The sequence below is a fragment of the Musca autumnalis genome, unplaced genomic scaffold, assembly GCF_047663935.1.
Source record: "Musca autumnalis isolate F117 unplaced genomic scaffold, ASM4766393v1 scaffold_3, whole genome shotgun sequence".
NCBI lineage: Eukaryota > Metazoa > Arthropoda > Insecta > Diptera > Muscidae > Musca > Musca autumnalis.
In genome coordinates, this window is record NW_027411866.1 from 153,594,766 (window position 1) to 153,619,530 (window position 24,765).

General features: G+C 33.9%; 1 protein-coding gene across 2 annotated transcripts in view; it reads right to left on the reverse strand.

The window, feature by feature from the left end:
* Positions 1-12,335: 12,335 nt before the first annotated feature.
* The window catches only part of LOC141397966 (probable cytochrome P450 313a4), a 71,445-nt gene continuing 59,015 nt past the window's right edge, over positions 12,336-24,765 (reverse strand). Inside the window, exon 8 of one of the 2 annotated variants that reach the window (XM_073975002.1) lies at positions 12,336-12,554. In XM_073975002.1, the coding sequence (XP_073831103.1) occupies positions 12,351-12,554 (204 nt within the window). In that variant the 3' untranslated portion in view covers positions 12,336-12,350. Of the gene's footprint in view, positions 12,555-19,312; positions 19,337-24,765 lie in introns of those variants that run through there. The other variant, XM_073975004.1, reaches the window with a different exon arrangement.

The following is a 24,765-nucleotide window of genomic DNA, read 5'->3' on the forward strand; positions in this document are numbered from 1 at the left end:
AAGTTCGGTAAAACAACGTTGCTAACCTTAAAAATACCGAAATTCGGGAGATAACGTTCCTTGGACCTATATCAAAAACTCGATCTATAACTACAAATTTCAGGTGGAAAGTTTTTAGACTTAAAGAAGACTAAATACCAAATTTCCAATAATCCGGTAAAACCTTTAAAATACCGAAAATCAAGAGGTACGTTTTTTATGGGGGATATAGGGACCCGAGGACCTATACTGTTAATTCTTTTCAGGAATATTAAGTAACCCCACGGAAGACTAAATAACGAATTTCACTCTTTCGGTTGAATAATGACGTCACAACCTTCAGATTTACGAAAATGGGGAGGAACCGTTCTATGGAGCTATATCGAAATGTGGACCTATACCGACGGATTTCAGTCAGAAAGGCCATTTCGGTGGGTTGCTGCGGCCACAACCTTAAAAATACAGAAAATGGGAGGTAGCGTTCTATGAGGGCTATACTAAGGCGTGGACCTGTACCGACAAATTTCTGGTAAAACGTTTTACACCCCCAGCGAAGAATAAGTACCAAATTTCAGCCATTTCGTTGAGATAATGATGCTAAATCCTTCAAAATACGGGATATATGGTGGTGCCGTTGTGTGGGCGCTATACTAAGGCATGAACGTATACCGAAAAATTTCATATGGAACGTTTAATACCCCCAAATGAAGACTAAATACCAAATTTCAGCCATTTCGGTGTAATATTGAGGCCACAACCTTCAAAATACCGAAAATTGGGAGGTACCTTTCTATGGGGGCTATATGAAGGCGTGGACCTATACCGACAAATTTCTGGGCGAAAGTTTTTTACCCCCAACGAAGACTAAATATAAAATTTCAGCCATTTCGGTGTGATAATGGGGCTGAATCCTTCAAAATACCGAAAATCGGGTGGTACCGTTCTATGGGGCTATATCAAAACGTGGACCGATATAGCAAATTTGCAATATCAAACATCCTAGGAGTAATAGAAACTTCTATACAAAATTACAACGCTCTATCTTAAAAATTGCGAGCTGTATCTTGAATTCAACAGACGGACTGACAGACGAAAATGGTTATATCGACTTAGATTTTTACCCTGATCAAGAATATATATACTTTGTGGGGTCTCCGATGAATATTTCGATGTGTTACGAACGGAATGACAAATTTAATTATACCATCCATATTATGGTGGAGGGTATAAAATGGGGATATTGTTCACTACAAACAAAATACATGTGTATTATTTGTTGGTACAGGTAATATTAATGTGGATTGTATTGCAAATATTAATTTTTTGAATAATCTTTTTCGCAAAAATGCCAATGACACCAAAATACTAACATTCTTCTTTTCTTATTCACGTAAATGATTTTATAATTCATGAATTTTCACCCTTTTTTACATATCATAAATGTCTAAAGTGCTTAACTTGGTAAACAACATTATATTTTCTAGTAATTTTCTCAATATTTATAAACGATTAAAATTTAATTAATTTATATAATATTGAATTTATTTATTATACTTGCATATAGCAATTCATATTTCCTCATAAATAAAAAACACATGTGTGGTACATTACCGGTACGTTATTTTTTTAGTGAACCGACCAGTGGTACACTACGATATTTTAGTGTACCGACTGCGGTACGCTACGATTTTTTAGTGTACCGACTGCGGTTCACTACGATTTTCGTTGTGCTCCGGTACGGTACGCTAAAATATTTTTTAGTGGTTGTGTACCGGTACGGTACACTAAAATATTTTTTAGTGATACCGTACCTGGAGCGGTACGTTATTTTAGTGTACTGTTTCTTTTCGAACACTGGTATAAACACAGACCGCTTGGCGGTGCACGCAGAATTGGCAGGCCAAGGAATAGATGGCGCAAACAAGTGGATGATTAGATGAAAAGGCGCGGAATTCCAGAAAGCGAAGCAACAAATAGAGAGAATTGGAGATCTTTTCTTAGTTAGGCCTGTAGAACAAATGTTCTGTAATGGGCCAGCTAAGTAAGTAAGTAGAGATTTTCCGCTACAACAATGTGCTGTCGTTTTGTGTCGTTGTTATATTTATTTCAAAGCATGGGTATGACATTTTTGCGGAATGGGGGGTACATATTTATTTATCTACTTGTTGCCACCGCGAATGCTTGTATGTATACTAAAACTTTGGTTTGTTGTTTTTATGAACCTAACAAAAGAAGAGGAAAAAGAAGCATTTATTTTTATTAACCAACAGTTTGGTGGCAGTCTTTTTTAGTCATTCGCTGTGTTCAGATCAAAACGTGTGGAAATAAATCAGTTTATGTGTTAATAATGGTGCTTATACCTACATTTTATGATTGGAACCAATTTTTGTAATGTAATGCAAAAAATCGGAAAAAGGAGAAACGAAATATTTTATTGGACGAAGAAGCAATCGCACGGTAATACTGTTTTTTATATATGTATATTTGAAATATAATGCACCTACATATTTATTATATTTTATTCCAGATGCCGATTTTGATGATTTTTAATTTAACAGGAGAATTTGGTTTATTTCACAACTAACGAGAAGCGTTTTATATTTAAAAGTGTTTTATTTGTTTTCTTCCATTTAAATTCAAGTGTGACGCTAAATTATTACTTTTGTTATAAATTGTTTCATTTCGTTTCCCTTTCATTTATTTCTTGCATGTTTTATAATTGTGTATGTACCTAGCGTCTGTTGTTGTTTTGCATTTGGCATTCCACACATTTCAATAAAAAAGCAACCACCACCATTTATAAATATGTGTACATATGTGTCTATCTTTTTGTGGCTTTTGGGCTTGTATTTAACAAAAAAATCAACAAAATAATTGTAAATATGAACATATTTTTATCGATATTTACTTTGATATTTAACAAACCTTATTGTCTATGTGAAAACTTTTTTATCAAATAAAAATTAAAAAATCGATAAACCAGTTTGTTAATATGAAAAATATGTTATCGCTTGAAAAAAATAAAATTCAACAAAATTCTTAGTTACTATGAGAATTCCTTTATCAAAACAGTTTCTAATGAAAATAACAAATTTTTTATCGCCGATTGTCAATATTAACATTACTTTTATCGGCGAAAAATCAATCAAAAACTAATCAGATTTTTAAATTTTTTTATCAAATGGTTACAATTTTTTCTTTCTGTGTATAGTCGGGACGGGGCCGGCTATATGATACCCTACACCACTACCCATGTGCATAAGCTGTTCTCTCGTAAACATTTCCTTAAGGCGACCTGAACCCAAATAATTTATATTTAATTTTATATTTGACTACCGTCGACGCAAAGTGGTTCAGAAATCGATTTTCCTGGCCAAACCCCCAATTTTTTGTGGTCACCGATTGTTAATTTCTATATGAGATTCGATAGTAAGTATATTGAAACTAAGTAAAGCAAAAAATTAGTTCAAAATATTGGAAGGTGTGGGCGTGGCGTGCTCCTAAAGATGAAAAATGTTTTCCAATTTTGGAAAATACGTAATGTTGTGTTCGTTTTTTAAGTAGGCAGAATTTTAGGTAGGTAGAATTGCTGTCCTTAAAAACCGTTTTAATAAATTACCATAGCGTTTACACTATTTTATTTTTCCTCATGTACTAAATGTTAGTGAAATTCCAAGTTTAGTGGACTAGAACTTTTAGAGAACAGCTTGGAACAAAGTTCTGGATTTTCGGAACAAAGTTGCCCTAGATTGTCCTCTTTCAGCCCATATACACTTTGTACAAGTCCCGTTCGGTCGGTTTAACACTTTTTTCAATTTTTTGAAATTACATGGTAAAAATTTGTGTTATAGCATGGTATAAGTAAAGAGGTAGATTTAAATGAAAAAAATCTATAGAACCCTTGTTTTTTCCTAAATTCCTAAAACTTCAAAATTAAGCAACAAGTGGGTTTGTTTACAACACCAATTTTGAGCATTTTATAAAAATCGCTAAAAATGAATGAAGGACCAATGTTTCTCCGCATAATCAAGTTGTGGATATGATAAAATGTTTGTTTCAATGATAAACTGACGAATTATTTCCATACGAATGTTCCAAAATTAATTTTAAAAATCATTGAATTCGATTGTTTTTAAAATTGTTTGACATATTATTCAAACACCACACACACATACACAGTTGGTGTATATTGTTTTAAAGTTTTAGAAATACTCGAATTAAAAAATTTAAATTGACATAAAGCTTTGGCTAGCTAACCTTTCTTATTAAACCATGTGTTATAGATTTTTCACAAAAATTTACATATTTTAATATATGAGTTTTTATAAGAGGTTTATGATATCTCAAGGAGTATTTTTTTCAATTTTGGAAAAAAATTTAAATTTTTTGAAAAAAAAATTTGAAAAATTTTTGATACATTTTTTTAAATTTGTTTTCCAAAAAAAATGATTTGTTGTATTTTTATGGTTAGTTTATTGGGGTTTGACCTTTTTTAAATAGCCAGGGCATATAAAAAAACTCAAAAACACTAATATTTTGATGCAAAATATGAAAAAAAAATTAAATTTTCAAATTTGACTTTGAATCCCTCTGCAACCGCTAGAACAAGTTTGGTGGCTTTTAATGTGTCTGAAAAGTTACAGAGTTTTGACCAGGAAAAAACGATTCTGAACCACTGTGTGACGTCTACTTGGTACTGATTGAAAGCTGTGTCGGTATTCTTGATCGAATTTTACATGTCTTTAATACACCAAATATAAGAAGATGTATTTGTCATTAAAGTAAAAACTTAAAATTTTAAAATTGTGATAGCTTGGCGCCTTTTGCACATTTTGTATTAATTTAAAGCTCAGATGGTATAATTTTATTATTAAGCTCCCTCCTTGGAATATGTCCAACAGAAGCAGAAGTATCTGACACGGAAATAAAATTCCATAAATAGGAAATTGGTATATCTCAGGGTTTTTTGCCCATTCCGTATCTTAAATATTATCCGACCATCACCAAACTCGGTATGTTTCTTCCTCTCTGGAAGCGAAATTGCGACCTGTACTGTGATTATAAAAAATGGAAAAATGGGATGCATTACTGATTTTTGTGATATCTACGTCATTTTGGCATATACATATAGCTTTTGAAAGAAATGTGTGGGAAGGTACCCCACCTCCTCTGAAATTCAACGAAACATGGTGGAACTCATCGATTTGCATCCATTTTCCTCAGATAGAATATTAATTTTTGAATTGAAAAGGCGTAAATTTGCGTTATCTTTACCATATTTCATCTGTTTCGGACTTATAAACCTAGCAAATGTCACTTCTATGTATTTTTTTTGTGATCTTGTAAATTTTGAACACAACTCTGTATAAAATGTTGATTTTATAAAATGTTTCTACCGATTTCCTCACAAGAATATTTTTTGGAGCTCTAAGCATCGATTTCCGCTCATTCCAAGACCCTAATACACATTTTTTGCCTAATATTTGTTGGCAATCAACACTCACGGCCTTTATTTATAATTATATATAGTTGCATTTAAAGGTTTATTACATGCGACAAATGATTTATGTAAATTCTGAGGGTGGTTCTATCCCGGTGAACCACTAAAATATGCTAATATTTTGGCTTTTTTTCATAATAATAATTGTTCCACAAACATCCCAGATGGGACAAGGGAGACTTCTCTCATATCAATGAGTGCACGCCGATTCATATTAGCTCAATGATATGGGACCTACTTTTTATTGCCGAGTCCGAACGGCGTGTCTTACGACACCACTTGTAGAGAAGTTTTTCAAGGCTTAAATACTCAGGAAATGTCGCCAGCATTACTGAGGGGGAGTTTTGCCACCGTTGAAAATTTGATGTTGCTTGGCCTGGGATTCGAACCGCAGACCTTCTGAGTGCAAGGCGGACGTGGTAACCATTGCACCACGGTGGCCCCATTTTTTCATAAAGCACCGTTATAACGCATATGTGAAACATGTAAGGCATTGAAAATATCGGCTACTATATACTATACATGTCCACAAAAATATAATTTACAATCCCTCTCCTATTGTTAGATATAACTGTATTTGTAGGAAAAAATTGGTTGGTTCTATTCAGATGAACCAGAGTGTAAAATGTGCTCAGGATATGGAAAGATCATTTTTCCAAACTGTTGGTATCCAATGGTAGCGAAGACAACGAAGATATCACAGATTTAATTCAAGAAGATGATATTGGATATATACCGCCCGGCCAAGATGAGGTAATGACAGCAATAAACCGGTTGAAGAATAATTAACCTGTTCAAAACCGGAGGCGACACGCTGATGAGGTGTATGATCAGCTAGTTAGCACCATCTGTCAGGAAGAACGCGAACCCGACAATTGGAATCTGAATATCCTGTGTCCCGTCCACAAGAAAGGAGATAAGACTGTATGCTCTAACTATAGGCACATAAGTCTTCTCCCCACTTTTTGTCGATTATAAGTAGACAGCGGAATTTTAAGCAACCTCTATTTTTGGTCCGATTCATGTCAAATTTTGAGATTGGGTACATTTTTGGCTTCTGATTAAATTGCAATCGAAACATATGACAAATGCAAAATTATGCAAACTGCATAAATTTTGCATATGCAAAAAATAATATGTACATATGCAAAATTTATGCATCTTACATATTTTCTTATGCAAGAAATATTTCAATAATAGGTACAAAAGTGTTTGTGTGTAAAATTTTTCTGTTTAAGATTCTCTTCAGACAAGTCAATAAAATAGAGAAATGTTTACTACAGCCACAACCTTCAAAATACCGAAAATCGGGAGGTGTCGTTCTATGGGGGCTATATGTAAGCCTGAACCTAAACCGACAAATTTTTGGTGGAAAGTTTTTTTACCCCCAAGGAAGACGTAATACCAAATTTCAGCCATTTCGGAAAGATATTGAGGCCACAATCTTCAAAATACCGAAAATCGGGTGGTACCGTTCACTGGGGGCTATACCAAAACGTCGACCGATATAACTCATCATCGAACTTGACCTGCGTGTAAACAAAAGACGCATTTTCCCAAAATTTTGTGGATGCTAGAGTGATTACCACAGACTAGAGTTGTACAATCTAGTTCATTTAAAAGATCTAGTTCAATAGCTTAGCTCTTTTAACTGAACTAGTTCAGTAATCTAGTTCATAGTTCTCTATGCAGTGCAATCATACGGATCGGAATCGTCCACGGGCTCTTAATCGTTCGCTTGATGAAAGCTCATACATACTCTAAATAGGAGCAAACATTAGAAAAGTACAAAAATATATCATTTGGATATTTTTATTCCATTCCTATAGAAAGACTAAGCTTGCATTAAGTATAGAAAAATCGTCCTTGGAAAAAAATTGTAATTAGAATTGCATTTAAGTGGCTGTCAAAAAATCTTAACTTGTGTGTGTGTGTAGAAATGATCACTGCGAAGAAAGCTTTATGAATGTATGTTTCTTCTTATTTTTTCCTATTTCTATCCAAAACAAGGTACATACATTGAACAGTCATGGATTTGATATATTGGGTATGTTATGTTACAAAAGTTATTTATGTAGAAATTAAATTTATTAAAATAGGGGTTCACACTTCACATTGATCCAAAACATAAACAAAACTCATTACATTACGAAGGCATTACTTAGCACAGAAGACGGCGTCACTTTATTCATGTGTGAATTACATGCTGAACTAGATTGTGAATCGTTCGTTTATTGATCGTTATTCGTGGATCTTTCGGTCGGCGCTCAGTGAGCTATCGAACTATAGTGAACTATATCGACTGATCTAGTTCATACGCTCTTTTCAATGAATCGTTAAATTGAACTAGTTCGTTCATGAACTATACAACTCTACCACAGACGGACGGACGGACAACCATAGATCGACTCAGAATTTTACCTGATGAAGAATATATTTACTTTATAGGGTCGCAAATAAGAATTTCAATGCGTTACAAACGGAAAAACATATTTAATACTCCCTCCATACTATGGTGGAGGGTATAAAAACAAAAAAAAAACATGTACTAGGATTAATTATATTAACAAATACTTTGTCCTTAAAATTGCTGTACGACTGTCAGTTGGTGCTAAAATTCGCAGTATTTTAGCTAATTTATTTTTTAACAATGATTATTTCCTTATATCATGTTTCTAAATTGTCGACGGAATGCACTAAAACGCAGCGTAGTTTAAATAAATTTTATTTTTATTTTATTATTTTATATCAACATCCGGCGAAAAGGGGCACACGTCCCCTTAATGAGAATAACAACAGAACAACCACCACTCATCTAAACCTTTTAATCACTCTAAAGTCTATGTGTATAGCAGCTTCCGGCAAAAAGGGGCACACGTGCCCTTAGTGAGAATAACAACAGAACAACCACCACTCAGTCTTCGTTCAGAACTCAATGAAGAAGGTTCTGTCGTCGCTTGTTTCAATGATTTTTAATTTCAGCAATGCATTAACGCACACGCTTTTTGTGGAGAGAGCGAGAGAGAGTCGTATGCGTGAGACCGCAAACAATGCGTTTGTATTAGTGCCGATACCTGGTTTATATTATTAAGGTGCATCTAATACAGGGTCAGGCACCATACTTTTCTATTGCATACTTTACGGGGTGTCATTGTGTGAGTACATGCTTTTTCAATTGGCTGACTTGTGAGTGTGGAGAGAGCAACGTTCAATGAGCGCCCGTGGGCGCTCTCTCGCCCGACGCTGATCTAATATTATAGTATAGATTAGAAATGTGACATTTCCGTATAAAGAGCTAATATTAGATGCAGCTTAATAACACTGTACAACAAAATTGAACTTTTTTTAAATTACAAGAAACCACGCACAGATTATGAAAGAGGACCGAAAAAAGACACGTGTATCGGCGTTTTGAAAGTTTACGTCGAAAAGTAACCTAAATAGGCGTGGCAAATTCCGCCCAATTCTACAGGTTTTGAAATATTCGACATCAGATTCCTTGGAATCCTTGCATTTTTGGTATAAAGTGTCTTTGGCAATATTACTGACAACAATGCGGGGTATCTTTTTATTGAAATAATTAACCCTCATGCAAGTCACTAAAGGGGTCTTTTTGGTCCATTTTTTCAGAAACGTTTAAAAAGTCCTTTAAAATGAGATCGTATCAGATCAAAATATTCTACAGTATTATTTGTCATAAAATTTTACTATAGGTCTCCGAATACACCAAAACTCTAAATCGTACCTAAACGCCAGAAATCTGCCAAAATTAAAATCACGTTTTAGGGTTAATGTTGTACTTTATCTGAGTTTATTAAGTTTTGTCCCACAAGATTTCATTCTAGATAGAAGACGCCAAAGACAAAAATATTCTCCATCAAATTTCAATATAAGTCGCCGAATAAATGAAATATGTATTTGCAATATATATCAAGAAAATATATACATCAAGTTTGCCAACAAAACACCCAAATATTTTTTGAATAAATTAGTTTTGTTCTTTTTTCGGGTTGATGCATGAAAGTAACATGAAATTTAGTTTAAGATAAAAGTTGATAAAATAAGAAATATTCTACACAAAATTTCACTATAAGTCTCAGAACAAACTATATATCTAAATAAAACACTTTGTTACGAAAATGACGTTACAAAATTAAATATTATATGTAGAAATTATTTGTTAAACTTTTAGACTCTTAATTAAAATTTATTCCATACTGAGTCAAAATCTCCTAAAATACTTCACTTTTTGGGGATTGTGTCAATAGAAGAAATATTCCAAATTAAATTTCATTATGAGTCTCTGAACAAAAGAAATTAGTAGCTATAATATTTAACATCTCCCGAAACTTTAGCTTTTTATATATGATTTAGGACCATATTCTACCGTTTTTATTCACATTTTCGTTATCTGCGGTCACAAAATATATTTAATTGATGTTTCTTCATAATAAATTCTTTCAGAAGATTATGTATGCTCGATCCAAACTGTTTTTGAAATATCTATGGTGAACATATATAGGGAAAATATTGACAACCCAGATCGGACTTTGTAAAATTACGTATTTTAGTACTATAAACTAAAATAAAGTCATCAGGATAAGTCGTAGGTTCCTGATATTGTATGTGAAAATTCGGGGATAGTCTACGGCTATTGTCCAGTGAATATATATCTGACATACGAGTCCTAACATCAATGATTTTGGCATGGTCCTAAGTACTATAATGATGACAGCTACTCCTGCTCTGATAAAATTGACTGAATTAACCCTTGAAATCGAAGTAACTATTCATATCTTAACTAAATTTGTTATGATCGTTCATTATACTCTAAATTTTAGAGTGATTAAAAGGTTTAGATGGGCATCAGATGGAGGGACGGATGGCAGAGTGAAGGGCTAATTAAATTGTTTAATAAGAACCAAGTATGAAAACCAATTAGTTTACTGTTTAAAACATGTTTACAGTCACACTGTTATTTATAGAAATTGAAACTGGTACCGGGCGACAATGTGTAACTTTTTATACCTTCCACCATAAGCCGGACAGTGGATTGTAACACATGAAAAAATTGAAATAAGTTCGTTTTATTTCATATGAAAACAATCGATGTCGAAAAGTTTTTTGCGGCACCCACCTTAAATGTTTGATTTTGTAAGATTTAATGATTGGCAATGTTGATCATAATTGGAAGATGTTAGCACGTGCCATTGCACATAGGTTTCAAACAAGAAATTTTTGGCCAAAACTACTTTTTTGAAGTTTCAAAATTTTAACTGTTTTTTGCGCTGAATAATAAAAAACACTTCAAATCATGCGAAAATATATAGATTTTGGAAATACCGATAAATGCCGTTAGTTGGCGCAGTGTCAAAGTTGGCACTTTTTTGTATAAAAATAAAAAAGATTTTGTGTAGTAAAATATACCCTTTTTGTTGTGTTGTGTGGCTGCATAAATATAGAGAAATGAGACCAAATTTATAATGAATCAGGAAGCTGGTGGTGAGTACTTTCATAACATTTAAAAAAATAACTAAAAATCTGTAAAATTAGCGTAGCAAAATCAATATTTGTATGTATATTGGAAATTATTTTTTACAAATAATTTTTAAATATATTTAAACTTTTAAAAAAATGTCCAAATTTGTCCACCTCCAAATCGATTCTGGGAGCTAGTAGGGCGTCTGCACTATTAAATTAAGAAGTAATTTCTTGCTCTAATTTGCCACAGTTAAAATAAAGTGGAATTTTGTATTTTAATATGGGTGATTTTTTTATAAACTCCTGTTGTGACTGTGTGTAACATCCAATTGAAATATAACGGTAATACCTACATTTATGGAGCGATTTACCTTACAATTCATATTTATGGGTTTGAGAGCGTAGAAAATAATGCTGTAAAATTTTTTTGAAATTAGGTCCACCTTTTGTAATAGCTCCCATATAATAGTACCACCGATTTTCGATATGTCGGGGGTTTTAGCGGCACTTTATGACCGATTTGGCTGTAATTTGGTATTTCGACTCCTTGGGAGATAAGAATCATACCAAAAATTATTAACATATGTCAATGTTTTGGTTTAGACCCCACACAACGGGACCATCCTGTTCAACGAATTTTGACAATTTTTGGTAATTTTTGGCGAAAAAACTAAAGAATTGCTGTTTTTAAACATTTATTATAAATTATGATCAATTTCAATACAAAATGTATGCTGAAATAGTTTTGGCCAGAAAATTTCGAATTGAGACCATAGTGCATTGTTAAGAATATTTCTGAAAACTATTTTCAAAGAACAGTGCCAAAATTTTGTTCTATGCCCTAATTCTTTCCTCTATCAGGCAACGCCGTTAAAGACTAGTATAATATAGGACAAGCCTGCCTAATACAGGACTTTCCAGATATGATTAGATTGTTTGTACGTACTCTGGACATAATATAACGAGTGGTTTTGTCTAGGGCTGAGGTGAACTCAGTCGCTGCCAGGGTCGACCTAAGGACCCACAAACCTTAAGTAAAACACGAGTGTTTACAAGTTTAATCTTTATTGTGAACTCTTGGTGTTTGATGAACGAATAATATATGTGTGTGGAGAGTGGATGCAATATTAGTTATTATTATCGGCAGTGGCTCTGTAATCGTTCGGCTCGGCTCTACAAGACTCGGGTTGCTGTCGGCTCGGGGCAATCGGGTGGCTTTCGGCTCGGCAGTTGTCGGAGGTGGCTCGGCTCTACAAGACTCGGGTTGCTGTCGGCTCTGGGCAATCGGTAGCTTTCGGTTCGGCAGTGGTGGTCTCGGCTCTACAAGACTCGGGTTGCTGTCGGCTCGGGGCAATCGGTAACTTTCGGCTTGGCAGTGGTGGACTTGGCTCTACAAGACTCGGGTTGCTGTCGGCTTGGGGCAATCGGTACCGTTCGGCTCGGCAATGGTGGACTCGGCTCTACACGACTCGGCTCTGGGCAATCGGGCGGCTGTCAGCTCGGCAGTTGTCGGTTGTGGTTCGGTAATGCGTTCGGGTGGTTGTCGGCTCGGCGGTCGTCGGGTGTATGACTCGACTCGATGGCATTCGGGTTGCTGTGGGGGAAAAAGGTCGGTAAATATTTAGGAGCTGGCTATGAGCGTCGAGCTGGCTATGAGCGTTGAGCTTGCTAAGAGCTTGGAGCTTGCTAAGAGCTTGGAGCTTGCTAAGAGCGTTGAGCTTGCAAAGAGCTTGGAGCTTGCTAAGAGTCTGGAGCTTGCTAAGAGCTTGGAGCTTACTAAGAGCTTGGAGCTTGCTAAGAGCCTGGAGCTTGCTAAGAGCTTGGAGCTTACTAAGAGCTTGGAGCTTGCTAAGAGTCTGGAGCTTGCTAAGAGCTTGGAGCTTGCTAAGAGACTTGGAGCTTGCTTAGAGACTGGAGCTTGCTAAGAGACTTGGAGCTTACTAGGAGCGTGTTCGAATCGTAGCTAACGAGTAACGAGACTGCGGATGAGCCACACGTCTTGTCGTACTTTGTCGGCTGGTCATCGACGACTTCGGTGAATAAACCCAGAATACATATTCGGCTAGTTACACGAAGTGAATGAGAATTATTATAAACGGTGGTTATCGTTAATTACTCCCAAGTTAAATTTGTCCACTATACTGACTGTGAAGTGGTGGTTGATGGTAATGGATGCATGTAGAAATACATATATGAAACGGTCACGTTACAATAACCCTTAATGATTTTCCATGGTCATTTTTTGGAAAATAACTTCAAAAACTAGAAATTTCTAGCCAAATTGCCTACAAAGGGACATTAATTCAATCATGCCAATATTACGTCATGAATATAATTTTTTCTGTCGGAATCATTGACAAAACTACTGAAAACCATATGGGACCAATAATTCCATCATTCTGATTACTATAATTGCATAAAAAGCGAAAAATTTGGAAAATATTAATCGATTATTGAGGTGCATCATTTTTAATGCTCACATTAAAAAGGACCATTTTTTACGGAATACGTTTGTATGCCATCTTAACGACAACTCCTCGGCCTACAAAATTGTTTTTTTAAAAAATCTCAACTCGTTTCCAAGTCATCAACGTTTTCATTTTTTATTTCAGGTTGCATAGTTTTTAGTGACAGTCACTGTACGTGAAAAGGACAGTTAAGTGGAGAAGTGAGCACGCAGTCTTTGAAATGAGAAAGCTAAATAAATATGCCATTTACTCCGTCTACTGTGATTTTTGACGAGCAGTGACAACCTACAATGTTATGAAGATCCAAGGGAAGTCAGAGAAGTTATGTCGGAGTATAAAGAATTATATGAAAACGATTGTGCAGAAAATGAGATTTCCACCCAAAAAGAGGTTATAAATTTAATGATTATTATTCGTAAGAATGTAATGCCAACCAATAAAGTTCTTCATGAAATAGAAAATATAGAACAATTCTATTTTAGACAATACACAGGTAAAAATAAAATAAAAATAACCATAGTATGAAGGGTATATTAATTTTGGTTTTCCGTTTGCATCACTACCGTTTGCAACACTAAAAAAAACAAAAAAAAAAAACAAACATTGTTCCACAACATCCCATACGGGACAAGGGAGACTTCTCTCATATCAATGAGTGCACCCTGATTCATATTTAGCTCAATAATATGGGACCTACTGTTTATCGCCGAGTCCGAACGGCGTGTCTTAAGACACCACTTATGGAGAAGTTTTTCAAGGTTGAAATACTCAGAAAATGTCGCCAACATTACTGAGGGGTATTTTGCCACCGTTGAAAAATGTTTGATGTTGCCTGGCCGGGGAATCGAACCCACGACCTTCTGCGTGCAAGGCGGGCGTGCATGCCATTGCACCACGGTGGCACTATAAAGTATAAATAGTCTTTATCAGGGTAAAAATTCGGATTCGATCTATGCATTTCCGTTCCTCCGTCTGTGGTAAGCACTCTAGCATCCACAAAAATAGAGATAGAATGGTACAATTTCGGAAGATGAGCCCTTTGTTTGCAGTTCGAGTTTTGGTATAGCCCCCATATAACGGGACCGCCCGATTTCCTGTATTTTGAGGTTTTCATCTACATTTTCAGATCGAATTAGGTATAATTTTGCATTTATGGTTCCCAGTGGTCAAAAAACTTACCTATCCAAAATTGTGGACATAAGCCCATGTTTTGGTATAGGCCCAAATAACGTTACCTCCCGATTTCAGGTATTTTCAAACTTTTAGCTGACCAAATTAGCTAAAATTAGGTATTTGTGGTTCTCAGTGGGCAAAAGACTTCTCTGCCTAAAATTGTGGACATTGGTACTTTCGCAACAGCAAGAAAACTAATTATTCTATATTAGTTCAGAATTTTATGGTTCCGTCCGGCGGAACTTAAGGTAACAACACATTGAGAAATTCATGCTTATCCAAGCCTGAATTTGTGTAGAGGAATAAAGAAATCCAAAATCGCATTTGAATTAGGTAGTACCTGGTCTTCATTCATTTACTTTAAATTGAGCGTATGTCATGCCTTTAACTCCTAACAACATCTTGGGGTAGGCCAACGAGTAACAATCTGAAATGACATGCACAAAAATATTGAGCGTGAAGCAAGCAACAGAAGTCATTGTGTTTCTACCTTTAACTTCTATTGATATCCGAGCCTAATACTGCACAGAGAAGTGGGATGTTTTCTTATGAATGAAATTGCAATTTTAATAAGAATTTGTATACGGTGGATTTTTATATATGCGCCGATAGTGCTTATAAGCGGGATTTGTATATAAGCACTGCTTGTGCTTATAAACGGGATTTCGATATATGAATCCCCCGCTTATATGCACTGCTTTGCTTGCATTTTCCACAGTGCTTATATCCGGGAAATACTCTATTTACTTTCGGAAATTGAGGTATTTTCTTAGTAATAATAATAATTGCCTCTCTCGAAACAACTAATAATCGTTGACAATTTGTATGTTTTTAATTCCCTTTAAATAATTTCAATGCAAATTAAATTGATTGTCGTAAATAAAACATTTTAGAACTTTCAAATATTGATAAAACTAAAACATAAAATGTCACAATTTGTGCACATTAGGAAAAGTTAGAATTTTTTAATATTCCATTTGAAAAAATTTAAAAAAATGTTTGACGCTACATAAATGATTTTCGGTACATGGATTGAGGAAAATTCCCATTCTTAAATCTGTTCGAAATACTAATTTTGGATATTGCGCGCAAAAGTTATGGCGGTTACAATTCTGATTATTAGAAAAAAATCTTATAAAAACGCTATTCATTATATCGAGAAACATTGTTAATGTATGGCTTCCTACATACTATATGTTTACTGAGGTCCCATAACTTTAGTGAAAAAGTTGTAAATTTTCGCGGAAATTACGAAATAATTCAAAACAATTGGTAGTTTGCAAATTGTTTTAATAAAATTCATGCTGTTTATCCATCCGAAAATTATATAAAAATATGTACGTAATCTAAACATCGCGAAGATTCAAATGAAAATGAAAACTATACAAATCCGTTTAGTGGTTTGCATATTATAGCAAAAACAAAAAAATATATTGAGGAAATTTATAAAATGTTTGTAAGAGAAAATATTTATTAAAATTTATTTTGTGAGTTATCTCCTGTTTTTGTAACTAATTTTTGTTCGTTCGTCTATATTCGTAATAATTTAGGCCTCCATAGCTCAGCCCCCAGAAGACATTCATACCTAAGTTTTCGTATACCCGTTCCATATATCGTTAAGAATTCCTCATTTAAAAATCAGCGCTCTGCATTTGCGCTAAAGCGAGTAAATCGATCTACAAAATTTGACAATTCGTGTGAAAAGAATAATTTTTTTTTACAAAAACAGGGGGTTAGTTGAAGAAAATGTAGTAAAAATAGGTAGGAGTTATTCTTCTATTTTAGTAAAATTTCACGCAAAAAATCAAATTTTTTTATATCACTGTTGGGCAGAAATGCTCGGCCTCATACACAAAAGTGTAAAAAATACATGAGTCTCTCGCAATTTGCCCACCATTGTTTTATATTCACTTTGGTAGTTTTGTTGAGATGTGTGTTTTAAAATTGTTGTTTTTACATTTGAAAACAACAAATATGAGAATAAGCTTGACTTACAACAAATAGCAAGTAAAACACACTTCTCAACAAAACTACCAAAGTGAATATAAAACAATGGTGGGCAAATTGCGAGAGACTCATGTATTTTTTACACTTTTGTGTATGAGGCCGAGCATTTCTGCCCAACAGTGATATAAAAAAATTTGATTTTTTGCGTGAAATTTTACTAAAATAGAAGAATAACTCCTACCTATTTTTACTACATTTTCTTCAACTAACCCCCTGTTTTTGTAAAAAAAATTATTCTTTTCACACGAATTGTCAAATTTTGTAGATCGATTTACTCGCTTTAGCGCAAATGCAGAGCGCTGATTTTTAAATGAGGAATTCTTAACGATATATGGAACGGGTATACGAAAACTTAGGTATGAATGTCTTCTGGGGGCTGAGCTATGGAGGCCTAAATTATTACGAATATAGACGAACGAACAAAAATTAGTTACAAAAACAGGAGATACCTCACAAAATAAATTTTAATAAATATTTTCTCTTACAAACATTTTATAAATTTCCTCAATATATTTTTTTTTGTTTTTGCTATAATATGCAAACCACTAAACGGATTTGTATAGTTTTCATTTTCATTTGAATCTTCGCGATGTTTAGATTACGTACATATTTTTATATAATTTTCGGATGGATAAACAGCATGAATTTTATTAAAACAATTTGCAAACTACCAATTGTTTTGAATTATTTCGTAATTTCCGCGAAAATTTACAACTTTTTCACTAAAGTGATGGGACCTCAGTAAACATATAGTATGTAGGAAGCCATACATTAACAATGTTTCTCGATATAATGAATAGCGTTTTTATAAGACTTTTTTCTAATAATCAGAATTGTAACCGCCATAACGCCATAATGCGCGCAATATCCAAAATTAGTATCTCGAACAGATTTAAGAATCGGAATTTTTCCTCAATCCATGTACCAAAAATCGTTTATGTAGCGTCAAACAATTTTTTTAATTTTTTTCACAAACTGTGACTTTTTATGTTTTAGTTTTATCAATATTTGAAAGTTCTAAAATGTTTTATTTACGACAATCAATTTAATTTGCATTGAAATTATTTAAAGGGAATTAAAAACATACAAATTGTCAACGATTATTAGTTGTTTCGAGAGAGGCAATTATTGTTATTATTATTACTAAGAAAATACCTCCATTTCCGAAAGTAAATACAGTATTTCCCGGATATAAGCACTGTGGAAAATGCAAGCAAAGCAGTGCATATAAGCGGGGGATTCATACATATATCGAAATCCCGTTTATAAGCACAAGCAGTGCTTATATACAAATCCCGCTTATAAGCACTATCGGTGCATATATAAAAATCCACCGTATACAAATTCTTATTAAAATTGCAATTTCATTCATAGGAAAACATCCCACTTCTCTGTGCAGTATTAGGCTCGGATATCAATTGAAGTTAAAGGTAGAAACACAATGACTTCTGTTGCTTGCTTCACGCTCAATATTTTTGTGCATGTAATTTCAGATTGTTACTCGTTGGCCTACCCCAAGATGTTGTTAGGAGTTAAAGACATGACATACGCTCAATTTAAAGTAAATGAATGAAGACCAGGTACTACCTAATTCAATTGCGATTTTGGATTTCTTTATTCCTCTACACAAATTCAGGCTTAGATAAGCATGAATTTCTCAATGTGTTGTTACCTTAAGTTCCGCCGGACCGAACCATAAAATTCTGAACTAATATAGAATAATTAGTTTTCTTGCTGTTACGAAAGTACCAATGTCCACAATTTTAGGCAGAGAAGTCTTTTGACCACTGAGAACCACAAATACCTAATTTTAGCTAATTTGGTCAGCTAAAAGTTTGAAAATACCTGAAATCGGGAGGTAACGTTATTTGGGCCTATACCAAAACATGGGCTTATGTCCACAATTTTGGATAGGTAAGTTTTTTGACCACTGGGAACCATAAATGTCAAATTATATTTAATTCGGTCTGAAAATTTAGCTGAAAACCTCAAAATACCTAAAATCGGACGGTACTGATATATGGGGGCTATATCAAAACTTGGCAACATAAATGCAAAATTATACCTAATTCGATCTGAAAATGTAGATGAAAACCTCAAAATACAGGAAATCGGGCGGTCCCGTTATATGGGGGCTATACCAAAACTTGAACTGCAAACAAAGGGCTCATCTTCCGAAATTTTAGCATTCTATCTCTATTTTTGTGGATGCTAGAGTGATTACCACAGACGGAGGAACGGAAATGCATAGATCGAATCCGAATTTTTACCCTGATAAAGAATATTTATACTTTATAGTGTTGCAAACGGTAGTGATGCAAACGGAAAACCAAAATTAATATACCCTTCATACTATGGTTATTTTTATTTTATTTTTACCTGTGCATTGTCCAAAATAGAATTGTTCTATGTTTTCTATTTCATGAAGAAATTTATTGGTTGGCATTACATTCTTACGAATAATAATCATTAAATTTATAACCTCTTTTTGGGTGGAAATCTCATTTTCTGCACAATCGTTTTCATATAATTCTTTATACTCCGACATAACTTCTCTGACTTCCCTTGGATCTTCATAACATTGTAGGTTGTCACTGCTCGTCAAAAATCACAGTAGATGGAGTAAATGGCATATTTATTTAGCTTTCTCATTTCAAAGACTGCGTGCTCACTTCTCCACTTAACTGTCCTTTTCACGTACAGTGACTGTCACTAAAAATTATGCAACCTGAAATAAAAAATGAAAACGTTGATGACTTGGAAACGAGTTGAGATTTTTTAACAATTCAAAAAACAATTTTGTAGACCGAGGAGTTGTCGTTAAGATGGCATACAAACGTATTCCGTAAAAAATGGTCCTTTTTAATGTGAGCATTAAAAATGATGCACCTCAATAATCGACTAATATTTTCCAAATTTTTCGCTTTTTATGCAATTATAGTAATCAGAATGATGGAATTATTGGTCCCATATGGTTTTCAGTAGTTTTGTCAATGATTCCGACAGAAAAAATTATATTCTTGACGTAATATTGGCATGATTGAATTAATGTCCCTTTGTAGGCAATTTGGCTAGAAATTTCTAGTTTTTGAAGTTATTTTCCAAAAAATGACCATGGAAAATTATTAAGGGTTATGTCCAGAGTACGTACAAACAATCTAATCATATCTGGAAAGTCCTGTATTAGGCAGGCTTGTCCTATATTATACTAGTCTTTAACGGCGTTGCCTGATAGAGGAAAGAATTAGGGCATAGAACAAAATTTTGGCACTGTTCTTGGAAAATAGTTTTCAGAAATATTCTTAACAATGCACTATGGTCTCAATTCGAAATTTTCTGGGCAAAACTATTTCAGCATAAATTTTGTATTGAAATTGATCATAATTTATAATAAATGTTTAAAAACAGCACTTCTTTAGTTTTTTCGCAAAAAATTGTCAAAATTCGTTGAACAGGGTGGTCCCGTTGTGTGGGGTCTAATCCAAAACATTGACATATGTTAATAATTTTTGGTATGATTCTTATCTCCCAAAGAGTCGAAATACCAAATTACAGTCAAATCGGTCATAAAGTGCCGCTAAAACCCCCGACATATCGAAAATCGGTGGTACTATTATATGGGAGCTATTACAAAAGGTGGACCTAATTTCAAAAAATATTTACAGCATTATTTTCTACGCTCTCAAACCCATAAATATGAATTTTAAGGTAAATCGCTCCATAAATGTAGGTATTACCGTTATATTTCAATTGGATGTTACACACAGTCACAACAGGAGTTTATAAAAAAATCACCCATATTAAAATACAAAATTCCACTTTATTTTAACTGTGGCAAATTAGAGCAAGAAATTACTTCTTAATTTAATAGTGCAGACGCCCTACTAGCTCCCAGAATCGATTTGGAGGTGGACAAATTTGGACATTTTTTTAAAAGTTTAAATATATTTAAAAATTATTTGTAAAAAATAATTTCCAATATACATACAAATATTGATTTTGCTACGCTAATTTTACAGATTTTTAGTTATTTTTTTAAATGTTATGAAAGTACTCACCACCAGCTTCCTGATTCATTATAAATTTGGTCTCATTTCTCTATATTTATGCAGCCACACAACACAACAAAAAGGGTATATTTTACTACACAAAATCTTTTTTATTTTTATACAAAAAAGTGCCAACTTTGACACTGCGCCAACTAACGGCATTTATCGGTATTTCCAAAATCTATATATTTTCGCATGATTTGAAGTGTTTTTTATTATTCAGCGCAAAAAACAGTTAAAATTTTGAAACTTCAAAAAAGTAGTTTTGGCCAAAAATTTCTTGTTTGAAACCTATGTGCAATGGCACGTGCTAACATCTTCCAATTATGATCAACATTGCCAATCATTAAATCTTACAAAATCAAACATTTAAGGTGGGTGCCACAAAAAACTTTTCGACATCGATTGTTTTCATATGAAATAAAACGACCTTATTTCAATTTTTTCATGTGTTACAATCCACTGTCCGGCTTTTGGTGGAAGGTATAAAAAGTTACACATTGTCGCCGGTTACCAGTTTCAATTTCTATAAATTAGAGTGTGACTGTAAACATGTTTTAAACCAGGGACGTACGCAGGATCTCATTTCGGGGGGGGGGGGGGGGGCCCAACGTGACCAAAAATCATGAAAATTAAAAATGTTGTGTATCGTTACGTAAAGCTATTTTAAAGGGGTTTTAATTGATTTTATATATATTCAATATTGCCACAAAGTATATACATTCAAAAGAGAGAGATCACAATATTTTAGATACAAGATTGAAATTTGGAACTGATTATAATATATTAGTCCTTGGATGTACCATATCAGACCACGTTCGGCATAGTCTCCTTACAAAAGTTTTTAACCAAATTCTCCAACAGAAATGAAGCAATAACTAAAAAATCTTTCAAATTAATATTACCCATATAGATGTACGTTTTGGTGTATCCCAGAATTTTCAACCACATTAGCTCTTATTTGGCATTTTGGGTTCTAAATCCCGCAGCGAATAGCATTCGAAACATTTTCTATATTCGAGGCTATTAGCATAGTTTTTAAAAATATCGTCAGTAATATGGATTTTGGAAATCATTTTGTTGGGAAAACTTCCATGCAAAAAGTGGTGAAAATAGATCCACGTTCGAACGCAGGGATTGCATTCGCGAATATTTCGAATAGATATATACATTGTTTGGAGGATATAAACAGTTCGATCTGAACATAACGCCGTTTCTTCTTTATCACACACTAAGTTCAGTGCCATTAAAAAAGTTTTGTATTATTGTAAGAAAATAATATTCTTTAGTGCATAAAAACACCAAAACTTTACTATTTTACCAGAAGTGATAGAGTCCGTAAAAGCCAACTAATAATTCAGAAAATTACATTAAAAAAAGAAAAAAATATATCAATATCAGATTGCATCGCCCGGCTATCTACGACTCATAGACTCCGAATCCAACTCGCAGTACTGTTTGAGACTACGCTAACACATGGTCGAAAAAATATCTCTAAAAACGCTCGGCAACATTTTACCTAAATCCTGAAAAAATAGTTTAAGACGAAAAACTCCATCTGATACATCAATGGTTGTTGTTCCCGCTTATTTCTATCTTAATTGTACGACTAGATGTTTATGGACTCGATGACCTTAAAAACTTTCCAACGACCAATCACTCCTGTCGGCACAGCGGAAACAAACTTATGAAAATGCATAACTTTTGTTTTCTGGAAAACAAGTAAAAAGTTACAGTCGGGTTTGCCTACAGAGATATACCCTCAGCCTGTGTGAGTTGAGACTTTTATATATAAACAGATCGAATACGGGCTACATAGCCAATTTTTTTCTATAAATTGTATAGCCAAGAAGTTTCAGAATTTGATATGTACGTAATTTTAGGACGTTTCCGTCAAATCGGGTAATTGAAATTTTGTGTTGAAGGTATTTGAAGGAGTGAATCGATATAATCCATATTCGAACCTACTCTAGGTCTCGAAAAAATAGGATTGGACTTTGCTCAAGATTTGCCCCATACGACGGTACAAGTTTCATCAGGGGCACGGATCTGCCGATTTGGTCCAAAATTTGGCTTTCGTAATATTTTGTCCAAACTTAGCTTAAGTTCGAAGATGGACCATATCGGTCCACTCCTTCAGGTACCTCCCCCACAAAAGTTCAAAAATTTTCGGAAAAATTGTGCGCACGATAATTCTTGAAGGGAGTAACCGAATAAGTCCATACTTTGCACATCGTAAAATTTCTAACAGACTTAAATGAGTTTCCAATATGGACTCAATTGGTCCACTCCTTCGGGTACATCCCACACAAAATTTCGGATAAGTTCACGTTAAGACCTGCTCTCGAATCACTTTGATTTCTTTTGAAGCAACTTGCATTCGCTGCCTCAATTACGACGGTAAAATATTTTTCAGGGGCAAGTCCATACTTTTTGAGAAATAAGCCCGAAATGTGTAAAAAATCCATATGTGGTGGCTGGAGAACAGGATAGCTCTCGAACTGATCTGCCGATTTGGTCAAAAATTTGGCATTCGTCATATTTTGTCCAAGCTTAGTTTCAGTTCGAAGATGGGCAATACCGGTCCACAACTTCCAGTACTTCCCCCCAATATTTATAGAATGTCACTAAAATGGTATGCACGATATCCCTTTAACGGGGCCATAAAATTCAGAAAACACTTTAAATACATTGCAGCTGTCAGTAGATGAAATTTCCAATTCACATAGGCTGAGGGTATATCTCTGTCGGCCAAGCCGATTGATACTTTTTTACTTGTTGAGATATAGAAGTTCAGGTCACATTTTTAGGTTTTTTTGTTAGGTTTTCACGATTTGCTTCAAAACAGTAAGTCTTGTCGAAATGGGACTACAGAAAATCGTGTAGCTGTGAAAAATCTTTACAAGATTGGGATTCGTAATTTTTTACTCGGTTGTACCATTTTTGAGATATATAAGTTTAAGTTGGGAAATTGTAGTCCTGACATTGTTTTATAAGGCGACGATACAGTCAGCGAGTTGTCCAAATTTGAACTTCCATATCTAAGAAATGGTAAAAACTACGAAAATATAGTATAAGAACAATATTGTAGATAATTTTCACTGCTACAACATTTTCTTTAGTTCCATTTTGATGGGGCTTGTGGTTTCCCAGCAAAAACGTCAAAAACTAAAAAACAATAAATATTCAATTTTTTGTTTTTCGATTTTCTCATCTAAGTTTCTTTCATTTAAAGCTGGTTCAAGAGCACCGTAATATACAATACAAATAACAGCAGATTTTAATACAATACCATATAACGAAAGTTTGAGCATTAATTTCCTTTACGGTTGTTTTCAGCTACAAATTTGTTACTGACAGGAAAAAATTCAGATAGGCACGCTATTTATAGCAGATATTATCACTTTATAATGCACAACAATACATTTTTCTACTTTATTTTATCCCACTGTTTAGCAACAACTTAATATAAACTAGGAATACAAAATTTTGATTAAGGCAGTAAAACAATTTTCTAACTGCTTTTTGAGATATACTCCACGGAAAACCCTTGATATGTCGTACATATTATCCAATAGACATTTCATTTTATGTACAATCCGCACAATACTGAATTTGTAAATGTTTTGAATACAAAATGAGTTTAAAGCCTCAAGACCTTTAAATTCATTACAGAATCCCAAAACACTGGCATGGCATAAAGAAGTAATTCAGTTTTACTGGAAGTTTCTCTAAAAAGAGTATTCAAACAAAAAAAATTAAATATTTCTTAGACAACTTGATAACAAAGTACATTTTCAGTACAGAACCTTTAGAACAATATCAGTTTTCATTTGAAATTTTAAAAACAAAAATTATTTTAGAGAAAAAATCGTAATAATTTGTTAAAGTAGCTCAAAAAATTGTAGTCGACCAAACCATTTCATACTTGGTTCTTATTAAACAATTTAATTAGCCCTTCACTCTGCCATCCGTCCCTCCATCTGATGCCCATCTAAACCTTTTAATCACTCTAAAATTTAGAGTACAATGAACGATCATAACAAATTTAGTTAAGATATGAATAGTTACTTCGATTTCAAGGGTTAATTCAGTCAATTTTATCAGA